Source organism: Sphaerodactylus townsendi, linkage group LG01 (assembly GCF_021028975.2).
Source record: "Sphaerodactylus townsendi isolate TG3544 linkage group LG01, MPM_Stown_v2.3, whole genome shotgun sequence".
Lineage (NCBI taxonomy): Eukaryota > Metazoa > Chordata > Lepidosauria > Squamata > Sphaerodactylidae > Sphaerodactylus > Sphaerodactylus townsendi.
Genome location: NC_059425.1, coordinates 9226018 through 9244565, shown reverse-complemented (window position 1 = coordinate 9244565; position 18548 = coordinate 9226018). Strand labels below are relative to the sequence as shown.

Below are 18548 nucleotides of genomic sequence, written 5' to 3'. Positions count from 1 at the left end.
AGTTGTGGTTAAGAGCAGGTGGACTCTAATCTGGAGAACTGGGTTTGATTCCCCACTCCTCTACCTGAGTGGCAGAGGTTTATCTGGTGAACCAGAAGTGTTTCCGCACTTCTACATTCCTGCTGGGTGATCTTGGGCCAGTCACAGTTCTCTCAGAACTCTCTCAGCCCCACCTGCCTCACAAGGTGTCTGTTGTGGGGAGAGGAAAGGAAAGGAGCTTGTAAGCCACCCTGAGTCTCCTTACAGGAAAAAAAAGGTGGGGTATGAATCCAAACTCTTCTCCTCCTTCAGATGTCCCCTTTGGCAGGCATTTTGTGGTTTGCACCCACCACGCCATGTCAAAATTCAAAAGGTGTCTGTAGCCTTAAAAAGGATAGGTGTAAGGTTGTGATTTAGTTAGAAGGCTGGTTCGGCCTTGGAAGAGATTCCTCAGCCGCATTGGGCTGTTTGCCCAGCATAGTTGTTATCGCTTACTTAACCTTGCTTTCTGTCTGTGTGAAACTGCTTCTGGCTTGTGGGAATGGGTTATTGTTTAGGTCCAGTTCTTGGCGGGAAGGAGAGACCGTAAGCATTAAGCCCAACAGGGTTAGAATCTGCATTGTCTGTAGAGCCGATCATGAAAGCCAGCTGATAAAGAACTATTAAGGTTACTTTTGGACTGGACCTTGCTGATTCCTTACAATAGGAACCCTTGTTGTACAAAGGCCTGGTAAACAGAGTCGGAGTCTCTAGCAGGTGAGGCAGCATTGCTTTACATCAGGGGTGTCCAACTCTGGCGCCCCAGACGTTCATGGACTACGATTCCCATCAGCCCCTGCCAGCATGGCATGCTGGCAGGGGCTGATGGGAATCGTAGTCCATGAACGTCTGGGGCGCCAGAGTTGGACATCCCTGTCTTGTATGGTTCTCTCTTTGCTAAAATTGTGGACTTCTCTCTCCTTCCCCCCCTCCGCTCTAGTTCTTCATGAGAACAAGCTCACGCATACGGATCTGAAGCCCGAAAACATCCTCTTCGTCAACTCAGATTACGAGATGACCTACAACCTGGAAAAGGTGGGTCTTCTTTCCTTGTGGGGAAATCCTGTCAGCCTTTGATGGTAGCCGTGGCCGACGGCGTGGTGCAGCGGCAAAGAGCAGGTGCACTCTAATTCGGAGGACCGGGTTTGATTTCCCCCTCTCTGCCACTTGAGCTGTGGAGGGTTGTCTGGTGAACCAGATTAGTTTGTGCACTCCTTTACTCTGTGCACTGCAAGTTGTGCAATAATGATCTTATTGTATTTGGAATTCTTGACACACACCGGTTTTATGCCTAATAAAGGTTTTGGATTTGTGCACTCCAACACATGCCGGCTGGGTGACCTTGGGCTAGTCACAGCTTTTTGGAGCTCTCTCAGCCCCACCCACCTCACAGGGTTTCGTTGTGGGGGGGGGAGGGAAAGGAGATTGTCAGCCCCTTTGAGTCTCCTTACAGGAGAGAAAGGGGGGGATTTAGAAGAAGAAGAGTTTGGATTTATATCCCCCCTTTCTCTCCTGCAGGAGACTCAAAGGGGCTGACAATCTCCTTGCCCTTCCCCCCTCACAACAAACACCCTGTGAGGCGGGTGGGGCTGAGAGAGCTCCGAGAAGCTGTGACTAGCCCAAGGTCACCCAGCTGGCGTGTGTGGGAGTGCACAGGCTAATCTGAATTCCCCAGATCAGCCTCCACAGCTCAGGCGGCAGAGCTGGGTATCAAACCCGGTTCCTCCAGATTAGATACACAAGCTCTTAACCTCCTACGCCACTGCTGCTCACACTCTTCTTCCTCTTCTCTTGCTGTAATATGGATCCCGCGATACGCCTTTGCGTGACGTGACTTTGCCGCCTGGGACCGCTAACCACCTCTTGCCTCTCTCTTTCGACCCCGCCCTCCCCACAAGAAGCGAGACGAGCGATGCGTCAAGAACACGTCCATCCGGGTGGTGGATTTCGGCAGCGCCACGTTCGACCACGAACACCACAGCACCATCGTCTCCACGCGACACTATCGGGCACCCGAGGTGATCCTTGGTGAGGATCCCGGCTCTTGTCTGCATATCCTGCTATCGGGTTTAGTTCTGGGCATCCCTGGGTGAAGAAAGGAAAAGCATTGTGGGTGTCAGGACAAGGGAAGAGTCCACTGCTAACGGAACGTGGTCACATCTACTCTCCCACTCTGAGTGTCTTAGTCGACCGCAAACTGAACATGAGTCAGCTGTGTGATGCGGCAGCCGAGAAAGCCAATGCGATTCTGGGATACATCATTAATATAGTGTCTAGATCAGTGTTTCCCAACCTTTTCGAGGTCAGGGTGCCCTTGACCTCACTCTTCATATCTCACGGTACCCCTGCCGCCACCCCCCACCTTCCCCTCCCATTGCCCCTGCTTGCCACACCCCCCACCTTCCCCTCCCAGGGTGAAGGGTAGCCCTGGGGGGCGGGGTGGCTGCTGACCTTGTGGCAGGCCCTGCCCCATGGGCCAGTTCCATGTCCTTGCTGGTGCCGGTGGGAGACACCACAAAAATGAGGGGGGGGGGGCGGTAGTGTTGCCGCGGTACCCCTGGGACATGCTCACAGCACCCCTGGGTACCAGGGAACCCTGGTTGAGAATGGCTGGTCTAGATCGAGGGAAGTAGTTGTTCCTCTCTATCCTGCATTGGTTAGATCTCACCTGGAATATTTTGTGCAGTTCTGGGCACAGCAATTCAAAGAGGATATTGACAAGCTGGAACTGGTCCAGAGGAGGGCAACCAAAATGGTCAAAGGTCTGGAATCCACGCCCTACGAGGGGAAATTTAGGGAGCTGGGGATATTTAGTTTGGTGAAGAGAAGGTCAAGAGGTGACATGATGGCCATGGTTAGATATCTGAAGGGATGTCATGTCGGTGAGGGAGCAAGCTTGTTTTTCTGCTGCTCCAGAGACCAAGACAAGGAGTCACGGGTTCAAAGTACAGGAGAAGAGATTCCACCTAAACATCAGGAAGAACTTCCTGACCGTCAGGGCTGTTCAGCAGTGGAATTCACAGCCTCGGAGTGTGGCGGAGTCTCCTTCGTTGGAGGTCTTTAAAGAGGGGCTGGATGACCAGCAGAGAGAGATCTCTGCCAGGGGAGAGCTGCCGCCAATCAGAGTAGAGGGTTCCTCATGGGGGCCTTCTCAGTGGGAGATCTCCCGCTTTGCGCCCAAAACCTGTCTCAAGTTTATCCTTCAAAATCTCTGGCTAAAAGGATCTCGGCGAGTCGAACTGAGTAGAAAAAAATAATAATTTTGTTGACCTTTTAGATCCCCAGGGAGGCTAACTTATTGAACCTTTTAGATGCCTGTGGCGGTTAGGTTTAGTGGACCTTTTAGATCCCCAGGGAGACTAAATCAGTGGACCTTGATCCTCCTTTCCCCCCCCTCCTATTGGAGTGGGGCCGAGACCCCCTTCAGCTCTTGATTAGAGTAGCAGCAAATACCGGCTTCTTTTGAAACTAGAGAGGGGTCATAGCTGTGGGGAGGAGCACATTCCATCCTTTGCATGAAAAACAGCCATGGTTCAATCCAGACTTATACTTTAGAGCGGAGGCGTCCAACTGTAGCCCTCCAGATGTTCGTGGACTATGATTCCCATCAGCCCCTGCTAGCATGGCCCATTGGCTGCTGGGCGGAGTAGACAGTGCTGAGCAAATGTGGATGAGCAGCTCACGAGACACCTTGCAAGGGCGTTGTGATAAACCTACAAATCCATGCCGGGGAGGGGGGCATCTCTGGAATTTGCCCAGACGAGACCCCGACCTCTCAGGCTTCCCCTGAAGCTTGTTAAAATTGTGCATGGGGTAGAAAATGTTGACAGAGAGAAATTTTTCTCTCTTTCTCACAATATTGGAACCAGGGGGCATTCATTGAAAATGCTGGGGGGAAGAATTAGGACTAATAAAAGGAAACACTCCTTCACACAACGTGTGATTGGTGTTTGGAATATGCTGCCACAGGAGGTGGTGATGGCCACTCACCTGGATAGCTTTAAAAGGGGCTTGGGCAGATTTATGGAGGAGAAGTCAATCTATGGCTACCAATCTTGATCCTCTTGATCTGAGATTGCAAATGCCTGAGCAGACCGGGTGCTCGGGAGCAGCAGCAGCAGAAGGCCATTGCTTTCACATCCTGCCTGTGAGCTCCCAAAGGCACTTGGTGGGCCACTGCGAGTAGCAGAGTGCTGGACTAGATGGACTCTGGCTCGTTGATCCAGCTGGCTCGTTCTTATGTTCGTATGTTCTCTGTGTCGCAGAGCTTGGCTGGGCCCAGCCGTGTGACGTCTGGAGCATTGGCTGCATCGTCTTCGAGTATTACATGGGATTCACTTTGTTTCAGGTGAGACCTGCTTCTTGGGCCTCTGTGGGCGAAACAGAATTGCTCCTGTGTGTTGAAAGGCACCGGAGGATTCGGCTGAGTGGGGCGACGGTATTTGGCTGCGGGCTCAAAAGAAGGAGCTAAGAAAGGGGGCAGGGTTGGAGTCTCTAGATGGAGAAGTAAACTGGATAGTGGAGAACTAGCAGAGAAGTGAAGAAGAAGAAGAGTTTTGATTTACATCCCCCCTATCTCTCCTGTAAGGAGACTCAAAGGGGCTTACAAACTCCTTTCCCTTCTCCCCTCACAACAAACACCCTGTGAAGTAGGTGGGGCTGAGAGAGAGAGAAGAAGAAGAGTTTTGGATTTATATCCCCCTTTCTCTCCTGCAGGAGACTCAAAGGGGCTTACAATCTCCTTGCCCTTTCCCCCTCACAACAAACACCTTGTGAGGTAGGTGGAGCTGAGAGAACTCCGAGAAGCTGTGACTAGCCCAAGGTCACCCAGCTGGCGTGTGTGGGAGTGTACAGGCTAATCTGAATTCCCCAGATAAGCCTCCACAGCTCAGGCGGCAGAGCTGAGAATCAAACCCGGTTCCTCCAGATTAGATACACGAGCTCTTAACCTCCTACGCCATTGCTGCTCCGAAGAACTGTGACTAGCCCAAGGTCACCCAGCTGTCATGTGCTGGAGTGCACAAGCTAATCAGGTTACCCAGATAAGCCTCCACAGCTCAAGTGGCAGAGTGCAGAATCAAACCCAGTTCTGCAGGTTAGAGTGCACCTGCTCTTAATCACTACACCATGCTGGCGCTGAGTAGCAAAGCAAAGAAGCGTTTAGAATGAGCAGAAAGCCTGGATATTAGATTTATTTTTTTTTTACAGTAAGGGTAGTTCAGTTACAGAATCAACAGGCTAGGGAGGTGCTGAGCCCCCCCCCCCCCCCCAATCCCTGGCCGTCTTCAGGCAGCAGCTGGACAAAGCCGGGGGTCAGAGTAGATGGCCTGTGGCTCTATACTATTTTATACAAACCAGCTTTCTTAGATTGCCTCTTTGTGGATTTCCTGGGCCAAAGATTCGACTGCCATTAATCAAAGGGAGGGGCCTTGTTGGAAGGAGGGAGCCAGGGCTCCACCTGCTGGCATTGAGCGGTATTAGTAGATTTTCTTTGAAAGAGATGCTTGACCACTGCAGGGCCCCGGGGGCCAAGATCTCACAGCACAGCAAAGCCTTTATTAGGCATAAGTTAAAATCTATACAAACAATAATTCTGTACATAAGTACAAAAATAGTCTAATATCCAGGTTGTAATAAAATATTATATATACAAAACATCGAATACATGATATATTGTTTAGCGTCAGACAATTAAAATCCATTTACAGTAGGGAACGGCTCACGATTGTCATTTTATTAAATCACATGTAAGCCCGTGTATTTGTAACTTATATAACTACCTAAGCTCAGGTTTTTGGTAACATTTGTTGTTTATTACTTCTGCTAAGAAAGTTGGAACCTTAAGAGTTATTTCAGGGGACCGATCATTTAGTAAATAAGATACTATGTATGTTGCAGGTAGGCTAGGCTTTGTTTTAAGAAGCGGAGTAATATAAATACTACGTAGAGAAGAGTAGAACTGGCAGTTTAGAAGAATATGCTGGATTGAATCCACTTCATTTAATGGGCATGGACACCTTCTCTCTGAGATTGGTATGCCTTGATATCGTCCTTCCATCACTTTAGAGGGGAAGGAGTTAAGCCGAGCCAGCATAAATGCTCTGCGTTGAGGTGGGTTGTCAAGACTGAAAAAATATTGAGCCATCTGGCCAAGATTTTAGTGGGCCCCCTTAATGCTGCTGGTTGTTGGGATTCATGCAAAGCAAGATGAGCGTTGGTGGACCTTCACCTGTTCCAGCAAGGCGGCAGCAGCACTTGGGGTTATCTCAAGCCCAGACTCAAGATCGATTCGCACGGTTCTGTTGGTGTTTTGATGGCTGAGAGGTCCCAAACGCTCTTTTGTGCTTTGGAATGTTCTCCGTAAGCCATGCAACCACCGTTACTCGTGCCGGGCATATGAGGGGCCACCTGGCCACTCAGTTCTGTTTAGTCCTTTGCAAGTTCCGTGCAGGACCAGGAATGCTTCGAGGGACTATTGGCTCAGTGGCGTAGGAGGTTAAGAGCTTGTGTATCTAATCTGGAGGAAGCGGGTTTGATTCCCAGCTCTGCCGCCTGAGCTGTGGAGGCTTATCTGGGGAATTCAGATTAGCCTGTGCGCTCCCACACACACCAGCTGGGTGACCTTGGGATAGTCACAGCTTCTCGGAGCTCTCAGCCCCACCCACCTCACAGGGTGTTTGTTGTGAGGGGGGAAGGGCAAGGAGATTGTCAGCCCCTTTGAGTCTCCTGCAGGAGAGAAAGGGGGGATATAAATCCAAACTCTTCTTCTTCTCTTCTACTTTGAGCTGTAGGAAGTCTAAAGAGGCAAAGCAGCCTGCAGAAAGAACCGGCGTGGTGTAGTGGTTAAGAGTAGTGGACTCTAATCTGGGGATCTGGGTTTGATTCTCCACTCCTCCACCTGAGTGACAGACTCTCATGTGTGGAACCGGGTTTGATTCCACCTGAATCCTGCTGGGCGACTAGGTTCTCTCGGAACTCTTGTCAGCCCCACCGACCCCACGAGGTCCTGTTGTGGGGAGAGGAAGGGAAGGAGTTTGTAAGCTGCTGCGAGAATCCTTAGAGTTGAGAAAAACGGGGTGTAAATCCAGACTCTTCTTCTCCCCAAGGGCCATCGAGCAGCGGTGGCGTAGTGGCTAAGAGCAGGTGCGCTCTTATCTGGAGGAACCGGGTTTGATTCCCAGCTCTGCCGCTTGAACTGTGGAGGCTTATCTGGGGAATTCAGATTAGCTTGTGCACTCCCACACACGCCAGCTGGGTGACCTTGGGCTAGTCACAGCTTCTCGGAGCTCTCTCAGCCCCACCTACCTCACAGGGTGTTTGTTGTGAGGGGGGAAGGGCAAGGAGATTGTCAGCCCCTTTGAGTCTCCTGCAGGAGAGAAAGGGGGGGATATAAATCCAAAACTCTTCTCTTCTCCCTCTTTTTAAAACCAAAAAACCAAACCCTGACGTCTTTCTTGCACTAAAGTGCTCCAGTCCCTTCCTTGTGTCTCTTTGTTTTAGTTACTTCATCTAAACCCAGCCTCTCTCCACAGTTGGAGAAGGCAGTTCGCATCGTTATCCTCGTAACAAACCTGTCAGGTGGTTTAGGCTGAGTGTGCGTGACCGGCCCGAGGTCCTCTAGCAAACTTCTGTGGCACAGCGGGGGTTCGAAATTGGGACTCCCAGATCCTCATCTGACTCTCTAACCCAGGGGTCTGCAACCTGCGGCTCTCCAGATGTTCATGGGCTACAATTCCCATCAGCCATGCTGGCAGGGGCTGGTGGTGGTGGTTGTTGTTGTTGCTGTTGTTGTTGTTGTAGATTTCACAGCTGCCAGATCTTTAGCTGGTTGTTGGCCTTCATTACAATTCGAACCTCACCCAGAAGCCTAGGAAGTTGTAATGTATCGGCGTAGTATTTGCGCGGATCCCAGCAGGGCTGCCTTCTGAATTTGACAGATGTTAATTTTGTCAATTCGAAGATGCTTCAAGTGCTGCCCTAGTGTTTTGGGATGGCGCCTATTATTATTATTATTATTATTATTATTATTATTATTATTATTATTATTATTATTATTGTAGATTTCACAGCTGCCAGATCTTTAGCTGGTTGTTGGCCTTCATTACAATTCGAGCCACACCCAGAGGCCTAGGAAGTTGTCATGTATCGGCGTAGTATTCGTGCGGATCCCAGCAGGGCTGCCTTCTGAATTTGACAGATGTTAATTTTGTCAATTCGAAGATGTTTCAAGTGCTGCCCTAGTGTTTTGGGGATGGCGCCTATTATTATTGTTGTTGTTGTTGTTGTTGTTGTTGTTGTTGTTGTTGTTGTTGTTGTTGTTGTTGTTGTAGATTTCACAGCTGCCAGATCTTTAGCTGGTTGTTGGCCTTCATTACAATTCGAGCCACACCCAGAGGCCTAGGAAGTTGTTATGTATCGGCGTAGTATTCGTGCGGATCCCAGCAGGGCTGCCTTCTGAATTTGACAGATGTTAATTTTGTCAATTCGAAGATGTTTCAAGTGCTGCCCTAGTGTTTTGGGGATGGCGCCTATTATTATTATTATTATTATTATTATTATTATTATTATTATTATTATTATTATTATTATTATTATTAACGTTTATATACCGCCCTCCCCCGAAGGGCTCAGGGCGGTGAACATAGAATTGATGGGAATTGTAGCCCGTGAACATCTGGAGAGCCACAGGTTGCAGACCCCTGCTCTAACCCCTTGTACCACACTGGCTCACCTTTGACAGTCGCTTGCGTGGGGTGTCGGGGGAGGGAAGGTTTCTTTCGTTCCCCTCCGCGGAGAGAAATTTACCACCAGCCTACCTTGTATTTCAGACTCACGACAACCGCGAGCATCTGGCCATGATGGAGCGGATCCTGGGACCCGTCCCATCCCGCATGACCCGGAAGACCAGGTGAGTGATTCTCGGGGTGTATTTGGGTGTGAGTGATCAGGGATTACTTGGGGGTGCAGTGGGAGAGGTGGTGGCTCAGCGCAATAGCATTTGCTTGGCATGCGGAAGGCTCCAGGTTCAATGCCCGGTATCTCCAGTCGAAAGCACCAGGCAGGAAGCGATGTCAAAGGCCTCCGCCGGAGACCCAGGAGAGCAGCTGCCAGTCTGAGTAGGGAAGACTGATCTTGATGGACCAAGGGGCTGATTCAGTGTAAGACTTCCTGTATCCATGTCCTATGACAGTGGTGGCGAACCTATGGCATGGGTGCCAGAGGTGGCACTCGGAGCCCTCTCTGTGGGCACGCGCAAACAGAGTCGCATCCCCCCCCCACACACACACACACATCTAGGCTGGCCTGGGCCGCTGGGCTCGATTATTAGCATTAAACCTAAGACCTAGTTTTGGGGAAGCAGTGTAGGTAACCCTGTTTAGCGCTGTTAAACCCCACTGATTTTCATGCGAAGAACGAAAATGTGATCCTTTACCTGGGAGTAAGCTCGGTTGCTGGCAATGGGGCTTGCTTCTGAGTAAACCCTCCCAGGGTCGTGATTCACCCATTGGAAGAGTTGCACGGTTGCTTCAAAGCAAAGCCACCGACTACCACCAAGCTTACTCCCGAGTAACGCATGCCTCGGAGCCAACTGTTTTTTCTAAACTAAAACCTCAGTATTCAGGTTAAATTGCCGTGTTGGCACTCTGCGATAAATAAGTGGGTTTTGGGTTGCAGTTTGGGCACTCGGTCTCGAAAAGGTTCGCCATCACTGTCCTATGATGAGCGGCTTTGGGAGCTAAGTCTGGAAAAGGGAAGGTTAAGGGGCGACACGAGAGCCAGTGCAATTCGTAGAATCATAGAGTTGGGAGAGACCCCAAGGGCCGTCGAGTCCAACCCCCTGCAATGAAGGAAAACACAATCAAAGCACTCCTGACAGATGGCCATCCAGCCTCTGTTTAAAGACCTCCAAAGAAGGAGACTCCACCACACTCCGAGGCAGTGAATTCCACTGTCGAACAGCCCTGACAGTCAGGAAGTTTTTCCTGATGTTTACATGGGATCTCTTTTCCTTCACCTTGAACCCATGACTCCTGGTCCAAGTCTCTGGAGCAGCAGGAAACAAGCTTGCTCTCTCACCAACATCCCTTCAAATATCTTTATATCCCCCCTTTCTCTCCTTCAGGAGACTCAAAGGGGCTTACAATCTCCTTGCCCTTCCCCCCTCACAACAAACACCCTGTGAGGTAGGTGGGGCTGAGAGAGCTCCGAGAAGCTGTGACTAGCAGAGCTGGGAATCAAACCCGGTTCCTCCAGATTAGATACACAAGCTCTTAACCTCCTACGCCATTGCTGCTCCTTTCCTTTCCTTCACCAAACTAACCATTCCCAGTTTCCTAAATCTCTCCTCGCAGGGCATGGATTCCAGACCTTTGACCATTTTGGTTGCCCTCCTCTGGACACGTTCCAGCTTGTCAATATCCTTTTTGAATTGCGGTACCCAGAACTGCAAATAATATTCCAGGTGAGGTCTGACCAATGCAGAATAGAGAGGTACAATTACATCCCTCGATCTTGACCCTGTACTCCTATTGATACAGCCCAGAATCACATTGGCTTTCTTGGCTGCCATACACGAATAGGAGCGTAGTGTCTAGATGGAGGGATGTAACAGTACCACTCGATTCTTCATTGGTCAGACCTCACCTGAAGTGCTGTGTTCAGTTCTGGGCACCGCAGTTCAAATAAGGATATTGACAAGCTGGAACAGGTCCAGAGGACCGCGACCATAATGGTCAAAGGTCAGCAGCAGCAGCAGAGAGAGAGAGAGGTTGTGTGGAGGGGAAGGGAGGGGGCAAAATATCAGCGGAGTTAAGAGAACCAATGCTGGGTGGAGTTAAGACAGTTTTGGCGAACCTTTGGCACTCCAGATGTTAAGGACTACAATTCCCATCAGCATGCCAGCAGAGGCTGATGGGAATTGTAGTCCTTAACATCTGGAGTGCCAAAGGTTCGCCACCACAGAGTTAAGAGAAAAGCAGCAAAAGGAAAGGCTGGTTGAGACTAGCAAGCAGCTACAAGGAAGGCACCGGGCTGCCTCCTTGCATGTAAACAAGGAGACCACACTTCAGCCGCACCGTGCAGTTACCAGCCCTGGGGTAAGCATTCCACGAGTAATAGGCCAAACATTTCATTTCATTTACTAGTTTTATATACCGCCCTCCCCCTGAGGGCTCAGGGCGGTTCACAACAAGGTTAAAACATACATTAAAACATAATTTAAATATTAATTACATAAAAACAGAACCCATTTTAAAATGTGGATGGCGTCTGGCTACCCCCCTCCCCCCCTCCTTGTGCCCACGGGAGGCCAGAAGACATGGTAGATGTATTTTTAACCAGGCTGGCCAAACGCCTGGCGGAACAGGTCCGTCTTGCAGGCCCTGCGGAAACTCTGTAAGTCCCACAGGGCCCTGATCTCCCTAGGGCCATGGTGGCGAACCTTTGGCACTCCAGATGTTATGGACTACATTTCCCATCAGCCCCTGCTAGCATGGCCAATTGGAGTGCCAAAGGTTCGCCACCACTGCCCTAGGGAGCCTGTTCCACCAGGTAGGGGCCAGGGCTGAAAAGGCCCTGCCCCTCGTCAAGGCCAGCCCGATCATTTTTGGGCCAGGGATCACGAGTAGGTCCTCCTCCGAGGAGCGGAGGGGCCTACCGGGGCAATATGGGGAAGGTGGGGAAGGAAGAACTTTTTGACAGTATGACTGTTCAGTAGTGGAATCAGCTGCCTCGGAAGGTGGTGGAGTTTCCTTCTGTGGAGGTTTTTAAGCAGAGGCTGGATGGCCAGGGCTGCTTTGATTGTGTGGTCCTGCATTTCAGGGGGTTGGACTAGATGGCCCTTGAGGTCTCTTCCAACTCCGTGATTCTATGATTGCTCATATCCTTTTTTCGTGGTCAAAAATAGGTCAGAGTAAGACCTTCTTTTCTACTGTAGATGCAGGAATAATTCACCCTTGTGGAGAACTGGTTAGGAAACAAACGTGTTGAAGTGATTGTGAGAATGTAGACTCATTCTGTGTGTGTGTGTGTGTGTGTGTGTGTGTGCGGCGCGTGTGCGCGCATGCTTGCGCTAACGTACAGTGGCAGGAAACAGCCGCTTTGTGGTTTTTCACCCCCATTCCTCCTCCTTGTGTACGGTTCCCAACAGGAAGCAGAAATACTTCTATCACGGTCGGCTGGACTGGGACGAAAACACCTCCGCAGGGCGCTACGTACGGGAAAACTGCAAACCTCTTCGGGTAAGGGGCAAAGACCGTTGTCTGGTTGGCAAGAGGAAAACGTGGGGATGGATTTGAGGTTCTTGGTGGGGAAGCTTTGGAGGACTGACTGGGTCCCCCTTGAGGATGGTAACAGGAAGGGTACAATTTTGAGGAGGGGGATGACGGAGGTGGGTGATGGACTTTTAGTCCCTGGATCTCTGTATGGAGAGCAATTGCGGATCCGTTGCCTGTGCTATGGATCTTCTTCCCTTTCCATGAAAGAAGCAACTTCTGGATGGTCCCAGTGCTGGTAAAAACCCATCTGCCTGCTTCTCCTAGCATGTGCTTTTTTCAGTTTTTCAGAAGGACATTTTTTTCAGGGTTTTTTGGTGCTTTTCCAGTTTCTCAGGAGGATGTTTCTGCGGAAGCTTTTTGGAAGCTAAACCATGATTCATTGACGAACCCGAACTTTCTGGATTTTTCTCAGTTTTGGTGCTTTTTCAGTTTCTCAGGAGGATATTTTTTCAGTTTGAAGGTTTTTTTTCAGTTTTTCGGTGTTTTTTAAGTTTTTCAGAAGGATATTTTTTCAGTTTGAAGGGTTTTTCCAGTTTCGGTGCTTTTTCAGTTTCTCAGAAGGATATTTTTTCAGTTTGAAGGATTTTTCCAGTTTTGGTGCTTTTTCAGTTTCTCAGAAGAATATTTTTTCAGTTTGAAGTAATTTTTTTCCGTTTTTCGGTGCTTTTTCAATTTCTCAGAAGGATATTTTTTCAGTTTGAAGGAATTTTTTCAGTTTTGGTGCTTTTTCAGTTTCTCAGGAAGATGTTTCTGCGGAAGCTTTTTGGAAGCTAAACCATGATTCATTAACGAACCCGAACTTTCTGGATTTTTCTCAGTTTTGGTGCTTTTTCAGTTTCTCAGGAGGATATTTTTTCAGTTTGAAGGTTTTTTTTTTCAGTTTTTCGGTGTTTTTTAAGTTTTTCAGAAGGATATTTTTTCAGTTTGAAGGGTTTTTCCGTTTCGGTGCTTTTTCAGTTTCTCAGAAGGATATTTTTTCAGTTTGAAGGATTTTTCCAGTTTTGGTGCTTTTTCAGTTTCTCAGAAGAATATTTTTTCAGTTTGAAGTAATTTTTTTCTGTTTTTCGGTGCTTTTTCAATTTCTCAGAAGGATATTTTTTCAGTTTGAAGGAATTTTTTCAGTTTTGGTGCTTTTTCAGTTTCTCAGGAAGATGTTTCTGTGGAAGCTTTTTGGAAGCCAAACCGTGATTCATAAATAAACCCCAACTTTCTGGATTTTTTTCAGTTTTGGTGCTTTTTCAGTTTCTCAGAAGGATATTTTTTCAGTTTGAAGGAATTTTTTTCAGTTTTTCGGTGCTTTTTCTGTTTCTCAGAAGGATATTTTTTGGTTTGAAGGGATTTTTTCAGTTTTTCAGTGCTTTTTCAGTTTCTCAGAAGGATATTTTTTCAGTTTGAAGGATTTTTCTCAGTATTGGTGCTTTTTCGGTTTCTCAGAAGAATATTTTCAGTTTCTCAAAAGGATATTTTTCCAATTTTTCTGTAGTTTTTCAGAAAAATGCTTTTTTCAGTTTCTCAGGTGGATGCTTCTGCGGAAGCTTTTTGGAAGCCAAACCATGATTCGTCCATGAACCCGAATTTTCTGGCACCAAGAGACTTTGTTCAGGCCTTTAGTCTTCATTCGATGCACGCAGATGGTCCCAGGTTCCTGGCAGATAAAATTATCAGGTGACATGAAGGACCCTTGGGAGCAGCTGCCAGTCAGAGTTGACAGTGCTGACCCTGATAGACCAGGGAACTGATTTGGCAGAAGGCAAGGCAGCTTCGTGCGTGCGTGCAAAAGGCCCCTAGCGTTGCCATGTCCGGCTGGCAGCAGCTCTCCCAAGAACTTGGACAGCAAGAACACTTTCTCAGCCCTTCTGTTTGAGGACATCTTACCTGTAAGGTTCTTGTACAACAGTCAATAATTGAGACTCTAGAAGAATTCAGTGGCCTTTATTGAACTGCATCAGCCATCAGATCTAAACATCACAGTTTCTGCAGCCACGTTTACCTCAAAACCTTTCCCCCCTCCCCCTCCCTCCCCCCGCCCATCTTCTCATAGTTTAACAGAACAACAGAATAAGGAGGTGAGAACAGCGTTGTTATGGGACTCAAGTATCTCAAGGACATGCAATAGACTTCGCTCCAGGGCCCGGTAGGGGCTGGGGCGAGGAAGCCTGGTTCACTATGGGCGATTCCGCACATGAGTAAAATAGGTTCGACCCAGTTCCCTGAGAAGGGTACTAACCTAGGTCGAAGCCATTGTTGTTCCCCACTGCAACCAGCTTGAACCCAGCTCGGGGGGCAGAATCATCCTGCGCCTCTTCGCCACTCCGTTCCGATTGGCTACTGTTCTATGGCCATGTTCCGTCTATCCCCACACACGTTATTTTAAAAAACTGCCACAGGAATGGAGGGACGAAGGTGGTGTTTTTTGATTGGCCACTTACATTGGTAATGCGATGAACATTGTGCACCCGCCAGTGATTGTGGGCTGAATGGGGGACTTCTGGCACCAGAGATTCCGCACTTTACTGGAATCGAGCTGAGTTCGAGCGTGGTTCCCTGAAAAAGTAGTAGTTCCCAACTGGAGTCGAAAATTTGACGGTTACACGGGGTGAAGCTGGTACAAAACCACGTCGATCCCATTGGTTGTGCGGAGCACTTAGGTCAAACGCAGCTCGAACTTAGGTCGATAACCCAAGTGCGGAATCGACCTATGTTACTAAGTGCAGCAATTAGAACAGAAAATTAGAACAGAAAGGCCCATTAACATAGACAGGTAACAGCAAGCCCAGGTGTGACCAATGCCAGGCAAGACGGGAACCAGGCCTGACAAGACGCCAGGTACCTTCTGCATGTGAATCACCTTTTTTTTTTCCTGTGGAGAGGTAAGATAGAGAGGAGAGATCAAGGGATTTCAATTTCAGTTTATACCCCGCCCTGTCCCTGAAGGGCTCAGGGCAGCTAACAACATAATAAAATAATAGACATTATAATAGAATAAACAATAATAAATACATGAAGAACTAGAATTAAGAATCAAAATACTCAGATGGCGACTTAAACAGCAACAGCAGCACTGGAACAATACATCAAGATGAAATCCCTATCACAGCACTATACTATCTAATCAGTACTGTCCCCTCCCGGCCTTGGGATCAGGTAGGTAGGTAGATAGGTAGATAGAGAGAGAGAGAGAGAGAGAGATAGAAATACAATCACAATAACACAATAACAGTATATTAGCCTGTGAAAAATCAATCCATAAACTTACAATGTGTCCAGTCCCTCCGCAATAATCCTCTGTTGAGTTGGGGGGAATCTTGGCCCAGGGTCTCAGCTCCCCTGACCCTCCTTTGTCTCCGCAGAGGTACCTGGCGTCCGAGGCGGAAGAGCACCACCAGCTGTTCGACCTCATCGAGGGCATGTTGGAATACGAGCCGGCCAAGCGGCTCACGTTGGCCGAGGCCCTGAAGCACCCTTTCTTCAACCCTCTCAAACTCCAGCCGGTCCCCAAGCCCTGGGACGCCAGCCGGGACATCAGCCGGTGACCAGCCCGGGAGCGGCCCTCCGCCTCTTCCGTCTCCTCGCCCCCCGCCCGTTTGGCCCCTGTGGAGGCCCCTGAGACTCTATGATGGTGCATTTTGGTGCTTTATAAAAACAGAAGTAACACAGAAGAGTTTCCTGGCGTGACTTTGCTCTGGGTGCCCTTTTGTTATCATCGTGTAAAGCTTGTGAATATGTGAGATAGTGTACATGTAACCCACGGCGAGTCCCGAGGGATTCCCGAGTCCCTCCGCCCCAAATCCTGTAAAAGCGAATCCCTTGGTCTCGTGCCCCTCTCTCCCGGATTCTGCTGTACATACCCCTAGCCCCCTCCCCGTTTGCAGCGCCCTTTCCCCGTCCCACTCTGTAAGTTATAAGGCTGGTGGGATGTCCCCCTCCCCGAGGAATTATTTTTGGATAATAGCCCATTCCAGCGCCAGAATTTTATATGGATTTTGTACAGTCTTTGTGAGAAATAAACTATGACATGAACTAATGCTGACCAGGCTGCTGTTTCGAGGATTTCCTTTGTCTTGGTTTTCTGCCCAACTTTTCGTCTTGGCATCTCAGCAGCAGCGGAGGATTTCCAGTGATTATGAGGAGGAGGAGGAGGAGTGGTAGTTTGGATTTATATCCCCCCTTTCTCTCCTGTAGGAGACTCAAAGGGGCTTACAATCTCCTTGCCCTTCCCCCCTCACAACAAACACCCTGTGAGGTAGGTAGGACTGAGAGAGCTCCGAGAAGCTGTGATTAGCCCAAGGTCACCCAGCTGGCGTGTGTGGGAGTGTCCAGGCTAATCTGAATTCCCCAGATAAGCCTCCACAGCTCAGGTGGCAGAGCTGGGAATCAAACCCGGTTCCTCCAGATTAGATACACAAGCTCTTAACCTCCTACACCACTGTGCCGCAGAGTTTCCAGATGAAATTGTCATTTGCCGGCAACTGGGGGCCCCTTGCTTGGGACAAGAAAATGCTTGAACCCATCCTCTGGGTTGGGGTGGAGCTCTCATGTGTCCTTGCGACAAGATTTTCAATCCCAACTAGGAAAAAAAAGAATTCAAACTGGAGAGAAACGCATCTGTGATATTAGAAAGGATGCCTAGTTCTGGGCTGCCTGAACTCTCATAGCGTGAAGAAGGAATTTAGCTAACAAAGCAATATTTGTTGACTTAGAATGCATTAAAAATATTTCCCAAAGCCTTTATTGGCATGCAAAATAGAATAATGGAATCATAGAGTCGGAAGAGACCACCAGAGCCATCAAGCCCAATCCCCCTGCCATGCAGGAACACACTAATCAAAACACTCCAGACAGATGGCCATCCAGCCTCTCCTTAAAAACCTCCAAAGAAAGAGACTCCACCACACTCCGAGGACAATTCCACTGTCGAACAACCTTTACTGTCAGGAGGTTTTTCCTGATGTTCTGGTGGACTCTGTTTTCCTCCACCTCAAACCCGTGACTCCTGGTCCCAGTCTCTGAAGCAGCAGAAAACAAGCTTGCTCCCTCAGCTACATGACATCCCTTCAGATATCTAAACATGGCTATCATGTCATACACTATATAAACGTAACAAAAACATCACATGGTAAAACATTAAAAATTAATTGACCTAGATTCACAACGTCTCGCAGCTTGACGCAAAGAACGTTGCAACCCATTTCTCTCTTTCTCACAATACTAGAACCAGGGGGCATCCATTGAAAATGCTGGGGTGAAGAATTAGGACTAATAAAAGGAAACCCTTTTTCACGCAACGTGTGATTGGTGTTTGGAATATGCTGCCACAGGAGGTGGTGATGGCCACTAACCTGGATAGCTTTAAAAGGGGCTTGGACAGATTTATGGAGGAGAAGTCGATGTATGGCTACCAATCTAGATCCTCCTTGATCTCAGATTGCAAATGCCTTAACAGTCCAGGTGCTCGGGAGCAACAGCCGCAGAAGGCCCTTGCATTCACCTCCTGCAGGTGAGCTCCCAATGGCACCTGGTGGGCCACTGCGAGTAGCAGAGAGCTGGACTAGATGCACTCTGGTCTGATCCAGCTGGCTTGTTCTTATGTTCTTAATTGTATGAGGATTCCGATTTGCCAGGAGAAATTAAGAAGAGTTTAGATTAATGCCAGAGTTACCCAGCAAGCCTCATAGCAGAAGAAGGATTTGTACTTAGGGCTCGTACCTCTCTATTCTGCATTGGTCAGACCTCATCCAGAGTCCTGTGTTCAGTTCCGGGCAGCTCAATTCAAGAAGAGTATTGACAAGCTGGAATGGGTCCAGAGGAGGGCGACCAAAATGGTCAAAGGTCTGGAATCTGTGCCCTAAGAGGAGAGACTCAGGGAGCTGGGGATGTTTAGTTCGGTGAAGAGAAGGTTAAGAGGTGACATGATAGCCATGTTTAGATATTTGAACGGCTGTCAATTCAATGTTTATTAGCCATAGGCCATACACATATAAACAGATACTTCAACCAAAGCCCTACTCCCCACAGTTTTTACAACAATATAAAACACATTGTGAGGATTTTTTTTCAAGCTTTAGAGTGTAGAAGCATTACAGTTCTATTAGTGTTAAGTTACCGAAGCAAGTATCATAGATTTACTCATAGCAGGATCTGATTGTAATTATAAAGGTTTTCTAACCACTTTTATTACAACTTAGCTTGTATGTTTTGAACATCAGTTAAACGTTCTCTGATTTTCGGAGTACTGTGTTCAGTTCTGGTCGCCAC

The 18548-nt window shown here is 48.5% G+C and overlaps 1 protein-coding gene across 2 annotated transcripts in view; it reads left to right on the top strand.

The window, feature by feature from the left end:
* CLK2 (CDC like kinase 2) overlaps window positions 1-16317 on the top strand; it is a 39147-nt gene extending 22830 nt beyond the window's left edge. Inside the window, exons 8-13 of one of the 2 annotated variants that reach the window (XM_048510587.1) lie at window positions 959-1053; window positions 1920-2046; window positions 4284-4366; window positions 8847-8926; window positions 12167-12257; window positions 15644-16317. In XM_048510587.1, the coding sequence (XP_048366544.1) occupies window positions 959-1053; window positions 1920-2046; window positions 4284-4366; window positions 8847-8926; window positions 12167-12257; window positions 15644-15826 (659 nt within the window). In that variant the 3' untranslated portion in view covers window positions 15827-16317. Of the gene's footprint in view, window positions 1-958; window positions 1054-1916; window positions 2047-4283; window positions 4367-8846; window positions 8927-12166; window positions 12258-15643 lie in introns of both variants that reach the window. The other variant, XM_048510580.1, reaches the window with a different exon arrangement.
* Window positions 16318-18548: the final 2231 nt, after the last annotated feature.